Genomic DNA, 10541 nt, shown 5'->3' with positions numbered 1-10541 from the left:
TATGCCTTATTATTAATTATTATATCTTATTCATCAAGGAATTATACAAATTTACAAACCATAAATATCACAAAGAAACTAGAGACACCAAAAATTAGGCTCCAAGCCAAGGCAAAACACCACAAGGGAAAAAACCCAACAATCCTTCTCTTATAAGATCATATAAAAATGAGAGATATCCAAGACCAAGATAAATACATAATTGCCACAAATATCCCAATTCATCCCTCTAAGTCTTCCTTCAATAAGTCAAAGTCAACAAAATTCAATGTTGGTCAACCTTTTTGAAATCTAGTCAAAACACATAAATTTTTGGCCTTGCAGTAGAGGTAAGATTTCGACCCTGTAATAAACTCAATTTTTCCTTAGAAATATTCCATGTGTGAGTAGAAATAGGACAACAAATTTGAATTTTATCTCTCCTTTGACTTCCTTCCCTTTCCTTTGACTTTGGTTCACTTTCTTCTTGTTAAGGTGCAAAAATAGATAGACGATGTGATGAATGAATGGTTCTCCAAAAGGTCCAAGGAGGGTCAATTGGTCTTTGTGTTGACACTTTGACTAAAAAAAACCAATTTATTTTCTTTCAAATGTCCAAATGGGACATGACTTAAATACAATTTATTTTAACTCATAATAAACAATTTTGAATATTTTTTATTGTTTGAGCATGAAGAACATGGTTTGACCAAAAATAAAATAATAATAATAATGAATTATGATAAATACATCAATGATAACATTACATTACATCATGAAGACCGACACTAGTTACAATTTCAACACCAATCCCATACTTTGAAAAATATTTATAACCATACAACTTCCTTGTAGTAATGCCCATATTTTTTATAATAACCTTGACTTGACCCCCCTGGATTGCAATGTACTTATACATTTAATATCTTAATAGGTTGGTGAGCTAGCTTATTTTGGGGTTTTTATACCCCTGTTTGTACAAATATGTTTTAAGGTCGGTGTAATTTCGTCAAAGAACCTATATTATTTGTTCAGTGACCTGAGTTCCACCGAGACCTGCATTCTTTTGCATCTATAATATGTTAGGCCGGTGGGCCAAAGTACTCGTGAGTTTCAAGGCCAGAGCTCCTATTGTGTTGAGTTAAAATGCCAATAGGCTTAGTAAACTCATTATTTGATGTGGATTAAGGGAAAACAATGTAGAAATTAATAGCAATTTGCTACTACTGATGAATCTAAACTCAAAGCAAGAGATTACAAATTTCCTCTACAATTCTACAGAATAGAAAACACAATTTACAAACACATGCAATGGCATGCAACCATCAAAACTAGAATAACTCAATGATTTACAAGGGAACCCAACTAGGAAAAACACTTCGTTTCTTTTCATTAATTGTATGAGAAACTTTACAATTCATTGCTTCAAATCTTAAGCACACCTGACACTATAAACCTATTCACTTGTTGGATGTCCTGCTCTAGCCAACACTTAGCCAATTCAAGGCCCCAACTTATTCCTATTTCTTTGCACAATCCTTGAGGAAATTAGCTCCTAAGAGATAGGAATTTCCTCCAATTTTCTTGTGCAAATCCTAGAGAATTGATCACTTGCATCAATGCCAAGCCTGTACACTCAAATAATATACAATTGCTAATTATAATACGCCTTTTCCTCCACTCTAGCTAGGCAATTCAAATTCCATGCATGTTTGGGCTATTTTAGCTGATTGACTATTTTAACTGAGAGATCACTGAGTTAGCAACATTTCTACTACTCAAATGACCTTCAACAGACTCACCTAGCTACTTGGAGCTATCATGAAATACTAGATTCTCATAGAGTTTGATCCAACTCTGATTATCACAATAAATCGCTTTCAAATCCATCTCCTGACTGAAAGGAGACAAAAGTTTTTTCCTCATCCATATGGCCTCACATGTTGCTTGACTTGCAGCCATGTATTCAACCTATATTGATATGAGTGTTGTAGACCTTTTTTTCCTACTATACCAGGAAATAGTTGCTGACCAAAAACTAAAGATAACACTTGAAGTAATTTTCATGTTTGTTGGACTCCCTGCCCAATCTGCATTAGTGAAGCCTTGGAGCTTCACTCCCTCTGTCCTCATTTACCATAACCCATACTTGGTTGCGCCTCTGAGGCATCTCAACACATGATTTGTTGCTTTCCAATACAACTTGGTAGGCTTCATCATGGCTTGACTAAGCTGATTAACTGCATAGCATAGGTTGAGCCTTGGGTTCACCAGATACATAAATGATCCCAAAACTTATCTTTATATGGTGGCATCTACTACCTCTCTTGATGAAGCACTCTCCTTCCTCCACTTAGTAGCTAGAGGTGTGTCCATAGGCTTGCAATTTTCCATGTCAAATATCTGAAGTATTTCATAGGAATACTTCCCCTAATTTACAAATTCCTCACCATCACCCTACCATACTTCCAGCCCAAGGAAGTAATGCATCAAGCTGATGTCTTTCATCTTGAATTCTCTTGCAATGTCCTCCTTGAAAGATTTGATCAATTTCTCATCCCTATATGTATCAAGCCATCAACATACAATACAAAGATAAGCAACTTGCCATCTACCACAATGTGATAAAGATTGGCATTTTCTTCACTTTTGGTGAAGCCCAATCCACTAAGATATGTGTCTATATGAGTGTACCATGCTCGGGACACCTGCTTGAGACCATAGAAGGCTCTCATTAGTCTACACACATGTGTCTCCATGTCATATGTCTGAGCTCTTCAACCATTTGAAGGATTTTAATAGCTTATCTGAGGCCTATTGTATTTTAGTGGTAGTGTTAGTATAATCAATTACATTTACCTTAACTATTGACCTTCACCTTTTAAGTGTTGATTTGTTAATAAAAAAATTTGAGGATGCTCCATTTTGTGTAAGTTGTTGGATAAATTCAACACAAAGATAGGTGTGGAGCATTTTCTTCAAGACATAACTACTAAGGTGTTGATTATGTGGCACTTGAAAAATTGATAATGAAGAGATGACCCATATTATTTTGTTCTTTATATGTTGCGTTGATTTAATATTGGAGACATTGTGGAGGAAATGGGGAGGATATGAGCATCACCAAATCCATTTATGATCATGCCCTCATGATGACATCACAAATAATATAAAGTTGTTGTGTTGTACCATCACCCTACCAACGCCAATCCATTCTCAATTTTCAATTAGAGCAGAGGAAAATGTTTTCTTTTATAGAATTGCATGCTAATATATTTAACAAAAAACCTAGGGGATAGGTTGTACCTTCACTTGTTTCCAGAGGATCCTTGTGGATTTAGGAAGGGAAGGTTTTTCTCTTAGTGAAACTTTAATAAATATTTCTTGGTTAACAGTGACAAGCCCATCACAACCTACCTATATGAGGCCATGGATAAAGTCACAATGAATCTAGCCCAACACTTTGTGAGAGACTAGGTAAGGAGGGAAATCTTGTGTACATCATGGTATTTTCTTCATGACATATGGAACAATATGCTCCATCACCCACCTCATACAAGTGGGGCCATTCTCAACCATACATTTCTTTACTCTGGTAACTTTGACTACTACAATGAGACTATGGCTGGATTCTTTACTTGTGTGTGAAGGATCATGCTAGATCCAAGGGTACATGTGGTCATACAAATTTTGAAGATGTATAAGAGAGTTGTGAGAATAGATGGCTATGATATAGATCCAAGGTTATATGTGGTCATACAAATTTTGAAGATGTATAAGAGAGTTGTGAGATTAGATGGCTATGATATAGTCGTTGAGGAAGAATTGATATGTCGAATAAGAAATTTGCTGTAAATTTTATATTTGTAAAGATTCAATTATCAATTTCAAAGTTCAAACTTCACATTTTAAATTTCATAAATTTAATTTATTTCATTGATTGGAAATATTTTATAAATTAAAACTTAATAATTGTTAAATGGAATTGGGGTCTCCATTCATGAGGCATGCGTAAATTACCTATTCTTAATAAGTAATTTATGTTGCAAAGGAAACAAGTCCAAACTAGGCAACATCTAGATCACATAACATATCACATTTTTTCATATATTCTATTATTCCTTCATTTATTACCTATTCTTAGTAAGTAATTTATGGTTCAAAGGAAACAAGTCCAAACTAGGCAACATCTAGACATATCACATTTCTTTTCATTTATTCTATTATTCCTTCATTTATTATCCATTCTTATTCTTAGTAAGTAATTTATGTTGTAAAGGAAACAAGTCCAAACTAGGCAACATCTAGATCACATATCATATCACATTTTTTTTCATCTATTTTATTATTCGATATGCTATAGCCTAACATCATTTCCTTTGCAACATGTGGTGCAATTTCTAGTTATAACTATACAACTTCCTTTTAGTAATGCCCATAGTTTTTATAATACCGCTGACTTGAGCCCTTTGGATTACAATGTACTTATACATGTGATATATTAATATGATATCTTAATAGGTTGGTGAGCTAGCTTCTATTGGGGTTTGTGTACCCTTGTTTGTACAAATATGTTTTAAGGCCAATGCGTCTGTGCAATTGGGTCAAAGAACCTATATTATTAGGTTGGTGAGCTGAGTTCCACCGAGGCCTACGTGACTATGCATCTATAATATGTTAGGTTGGTGGGCCAAAGTACTCGTGAGTTTCAAGGCCAGAGTTCCTATGGTGTCGGGTTAGAGAGTTTGTGTGCTAAAAGCCATTATTTGATGTGGATCGAGGGACAACATGAGTATGACAACTTAAGTGGTCATATGATGCTTCAACCCTCAAGTGCCACATACAAAGTAAGCAAAGAAAAAAACTTACTAAAAAAATATGGTAATAAACTAAAGGGAAATTGTTCAGATTAGATGTAAAATCATGATCACCTGGGCAGTACAATGTGGGCAATAGTATTGGTCAATGATGATTGGATTTGCTACATTGTTCATTCGTATGTTCTCAAATGTTATTCCCTTAGCAATGCCCTTCCCTCCTTGCAATGTTTTAATTCTAACTCCATTGTCAGTGCCCGTGAAAGAAGCTCCATTTACAGTGACGTTGTTGACTCCATGAAGAGAAGGATATCCGCCAAGGCTTCCCACACTGTGTAATAACAACATAAACCCATTATTAGTGCAATGCAATGCATTGAATACTCATATCCTTTGGCACCCAATTGAAATATTATCAAACTATTTCACCTAATTCCATGACCCGGTCCACAAGTAACTTGTTCAATGTAGAGATTCCAACTCCCTTCCAAAATACCAATACAATCATCTCCTGCACAACCAAAGTTAAAGCTTTTATCTTTCAAATAATAGTTACCCTTCCTCCAACAATTTTGAATTGTTGATGGGAAATATGGTACCTGTTCCAATGCTGAGATTTCGAAGATGGACATTAGAAGAATCTATGTGGATCCCATCCGTGTTGGGGCTATCTGCAGGGGCTCGAATAGTTAATCCCTCCACTAGAACTTTGTCACTTGAATCTATCGTAATATGGAACCGCTTGCTATCAATGGAAGTCAAATCTCTCACCACCGTATTACTAGTGCTCACCAATCGTAAAGACTGCCCATTATCATTCCACAATGTCAAAATCGTACTCATGATAAACTCCTTACACTATATGTTCCTAATTGTTCAACACTTGAATTACTGTGTGAAAAAAAGGGGTAAAGAACTTACCGCAGGCCCAGATTTGCACTGCACCAAAGACAATGTATTCAATCAGTATTAAGTATGAGGATGTGTATCCAAATCACTATGAAACAATGCAGGACTCAATTGTACAAATGGTAATTTTACACTTACCTTTTTACACATGTTCCACCAGGAGGCTCCTTGTCCATCCAAGGATCCTCCACCATTCACAGTTAGACCATCTACCTTCGTGAACTGCAACCAGTATTGATTTGGAATTTGTGGGTTCCATAAATTATTGTTGGGTGGTGGAATTAAATTCCCAGTTATCTGCCAAAACACATCTCAATGCTCAAAATAAGGAAATCCAGAAAGCTTGATGTGAGGAATGATTGAATATTAACAGTTTACCTGCACCATAATATTAGCATTCTTGCATGGCCCCGTAAACGAAACTGGACCAACCACAAATTTTCCTTTCGGTATGTAGACAATAGATGGTCGAGTAGAAGAACAAGCTGCATTCCACGTTGCCAAAAATTCCTACAGATAACAAACAAACAACAAATTTAATTGTTAAACCTTATGTCTGTATCCCTTTTCTTTCATTGATTTAAGTTTCTCTCACCTTCATATTGTCAGTGATGCCATCTGCTTTTGCACCATATTGCTGAACATTATACATGACAACCGAATCCATTCTGTTGTCTAAATGGATACGTACTGAATTCACCCTTGGAAACATAAAAGAGCCATTGAAAACCACAACAACTAATAAGAAGAAAAAAAGCTTCATTCTTTCAAAAATGCAATCAGAAGTCACAACTCCCCTTCTCCTTGAACAATATGCACTCATCTTGCATTCAACAAGTTATCTCGAGAAGTAGCAATCATGTAGCAATTTTCTTTCGAGATCTTCCTTACCCAAATTCGCTCTAAATTCATGGTAGAAGTATATTTATAGCCTATGAATGCTCTGAGGCCACTTTGGTTGAGTGGACGCTTCGTTAGAACTTAGGTGGCTATTTAGCTCTTACAATCTTTGCTTGTTGAATGTTGATTTACAATTTTTCTTGTTTCTTGCTTCATTTATGTAATTTACTTATGAAAAGTGTGATTTCTTTCTTTCAAGATTAATATAGGAATTTTCCTTTCCTAAAAAATATAATAGATTTCCTTCAATTTACTTTAATTTCCTGCAAGATATATTAGATTTACTTAGTTGTCCTTACATTTTTGCAAATATAATAGATTTCCTTTCCTTTCCGAGTAGAATAGGCGTGCTTATTGTTATTGGTCGCTTACCTAGATGTTTTTTCGTTCGAATTTGTTTCATTGCTTTCTTTCACTTGCATCAGAGGGAGCCATACCAGGAAGAGGAAGGTGTCTACTGCATAGATATTGTCGACCCCTCTTAAGTTTGTATGAACCCTGGGTTGATAATTTAAGTCGATAGCCTCAGGAGTTGCAACATTCATGTTGCAATACTGGGGCTCATCACTTTTTGGCATCATTGTTGGGGAGGGTGTCAAAGAATTCACTCTCTTTTTCTTGGAATAATTCCCTTTCTCTTTTCTGCAAAAACCCAAAAATTACATTAGGCATATTTCATTGCATTGCATTAACACTCTCATTCAAACTGTTATACTCCTATACCAATAGGTGTCATATTTCATGATTGACTTGATGAGCTCTGCAATATGTTCATCCCTTTCCTTGCAGTAAAGGTTTCCATATTATCAAAAAAATCTAAAAATGTAAAAAATGTAAAGAGGGTATGCCCTAAAAGAAAAATCAAAGGGTAAAAAGAATAAAATGGTCAAAAGAAAAAATGAGAAGAAATGAACCCCACATAAAGAAAGACCAGGAAAGTGTGCAAGTCCAAATGCCACTACTTTTTCATTTTCTGTAAATAAAGCATTGTGTGCAGCTTGTTAAATTCATGCCACAATTGATGAATGGCCAAAACAGCTTAACCTTGGCTAGTTCATGTTTTAGAGATAGAGAATAAAATCTGACCAAACAACTTAATCTTGGCAGATAAATAGATAGGTAGAGAAGCAAAGGAGCTCAATAGTTTAATCTGAGCCCTTGGAAGTAATAAGTGCAGACTTAGGTAGGATTACCATGCAAAAAGAAAGAAACGTTGAAAAGGGTTTGCTAGTCCAAGTGCACCCAAAGGAAAAGAAGGAAAAAATGTTAGGCAAAGTAGGTTGGGTAGGTAGATTGGCATTGCAGAATGACACTTGTGATGAATCATTTCTTTCAAAATGTTAACTTTCACTCCCATCACAAATGCAAGGCAGATATTTTTGATGCAGCTCAAGCGAGGCAGATTTCATAACTAACTCCCCTTCACACTTTTCCCCAATCATTTACTAATTTCCCCCCTAGGGCATTAAGATCTGCTTAATATCACTCACAAGCCACTCATTCCATTTCATAAGTTGCCTAAGTAAAAACTCACATTACTTAGGAGAACAGTCCTATTTCTCATATAAAATCACTCTTCCCTTTTAGCCTATGTGTTTAACCATATAACTTAGCGCTTTCCACTTCATAAATCATATTGACTTCTAAATTTTTATTATATAAATCCCATGCAAGTTATTCCCAATCCTGTATTGTATATAAATACATTGAAAGCCCTGCAATATTAAATATTCCCACCCCCGGTTAACTATAACCATATTCACTGTTTAAATCAGGGATTAATAGATTCATTTGGAATTTATTAATAACCTAAACCCTCCATGTGCAAATGGGATTAATTAACCTCTGGTTAATTAATAACCAAACTATCCCAAACCAATAGAAACACACTCGATATGATTTATCAACGTTAATTATATTGGGCCCGCACAGTGTTAAACTCCCGCCATCTCCATGCAGCGCCCACCATCAGATCTTCGCCCATGCATCCGACGGTTGGTATCCATTTCGCACCACCCTTCATCGCCGCACATAACGCGCGGGGAACCACCAGTTTTTCCGCCGTACCAAGGACGCGCATCACCCATCCGCTATGCTCGCTCCCTCCCAGCTTGAAATCGCCCAACCCCAAAAGCGGTGTGGGCCAAACCGCTTACCATCGCCCCCCCACTGATGTCATCTTGCCACATCACCTTCTGCTGATGTCACCACCATGTCACCTGCCACGACCTTGGCCACGTCGTTTGTCCCATACTCCTGCTGACATCATCCATCCTTCAAATCCTGCCGCCAAAATTTCATTTTGTCAATAAAAGGGTAAAAATATCATTTTTCCTATGTTGTTTTGTATATTACGCTCCAAGCGTAAAAGCAACCAAAATCAAATGTTCCAGGTTCAGACCACCTCCAACCAGAAAGGGCTACACCGACGGGCTCGTGGCCATTCAAAGACTACAGCATACAGGTTTCCTCCTCTTTTGACATAGGTACCGGTAAATTTTCTCAGTACATGACTAATTAGCACATGAATTACCAGAGGAATGATAATTGGGAGAGGTGTTAGCAGTTCTATTTTTTCTAGACAGCAGTGAGCAGGTATCAGTTCAAAATCAAAGGGGTCAGTTTAGCATTAAAGAGCATAAAAAACAAGTCAAAGAGTATCAGTTCGAGCATTAAAGTGTATCAGATGAGCATTAAAGAGTGTCAGGGTAGAATTAAAAGCAGCAGATCAGAATTAAAGAGCCTATTTAAGACAGACAGTTGGCGCAGAGTTACTACAGGACAGCTACAAGGCGAACCCTAAAGGCCTGCCTCCAGCACTACATCAATTATCTTTCTCTAGCCGCCTCTATATTACTTGTAAATTATTTTAGATTAAAACTAGATATTATCTCACAACTGTGATGAGATATTGTTTGTACATATTTTGTTGTATAAATACCCCCTCCATTAGAATTTTGAGGAGGTCTGTGGTGCGTGAATTTCTTAGACTATGTTGTAATACTGAATATTTTGGAATACAAAGCTGTTGGAACCAACTGTTGTCTGGCCTACTGGATGAAGAATTGAAGCAGAGGACTTGTCACAGAATTGTTGAATCAACCTTCAGATCAATAAGTCCCCTATATCTTGTGTTTTATAGTTTTCTTGTTTACTATATCATCTGTGTTTCATAATATGAATGATAAAGAAAATGGTTAATTCAGAATTTGCTTGACTGCACTCTGTTTTCAGTCTATATCATTCTCTGTGTTTTCTTCAGGATTAGTATAAACAGTGAATTCTTAATTGCTCATGTTTCCTGATTCTTTCATGTTGATTATTTGGTGAAGAATTCTTAATTGTTCTTTGTCAATAGTCATTCATTTTCCCTCTTTCAATATGTTGAAGGATTCTTAACTGCCCTTCACCCATTTGAGCCCATTCCATCTATTTTCAATCCTTTAGTTGTTCCATGTTTGACTACCTTGCTCTGTGAAGCCATCCTCTGTTAAGAAATCAAATCCAGAAGCCATCTTCTTTGACTCCATCATGCCCAATGAACTGAACTATTATGTTTTACCTCACTTCTCTATTTGAATCTCACCACCTAAAATCAAAACAAAACCCTTGAACTTCATAACTAGCATAACACCTTTAAAAACAAAGTTAAATCATAAAGAGAGAGCCCTCTCTGGATACATATTGGCTAGATTCTGTATCTAAAAGATTGGTCTGTGGTTACCTCGACAGTATTCCCTTTCTTACAACTTTGGGGAAAAACCTGAGTGATAACATCATTGGCGACTCCACTAGGGAACTGAATAATTGTTTGATACTACTGTTTATTTCATAAGCTACAGATGGAGCCTGAAGTTATCCAGGTAGCATTTGAAATGTTTTTGCTTTGCAATTGCAGAAGTAAATAAATGCTGCTTCAGTCTATCTCCGATCTAG

General features: G+C 36.2%; 1 protein-coding gene across 1 annotated transcript; it reads right to left on the bottom strand.

Annotated features, from left to right (window-relative positions):
* Positions 1-4883: 4883 nt before the first annotated feature.
* LOC149180160 (putative polygalacturonase At2g43860) lies at positions 4884-6372 on the bottom strand. The gene is made up of 7 exons (XM_089413784.1): positions 6301-6372; positions 6084-6215; positions 5844-6002; positions 5718-5735; positions 5396-5600; positions 5226-5307; positions 4884-5127 (listed from the first exon to the last, which is right to left on the bottom strand). The coding sequence occupies exons 1-7, from the start codon at positions 6370-6372 to the stop codon at positions 4884-4886; spliced, it is 912 nt and encodes a 303-aa protein (XP_089269910.1).
* Between the last annotated feature and the right edge of the window lie 4169 nt (positions 6373-10541).

This window comes from Pinus tabuliformis, chromosome 3_2 (assembly GCF_031772625.1).
Source record: "Pinus tabuliformis cultivar Carrire ecotype Pingquan chromosome 3_2, CPIR1, whole genome shotgun sequence".
Lineage (NCBI taxonomy): Eukaryota > Viridiplantae > Streptophyta > Pinopsida > Pinales > Pinaceae > Pinus > Pinus tabuliformis.
Note: the sequence above shows the minus strand (reverse complement) of the source record. Positions and strands in the feature narration are given on the sequence as shown.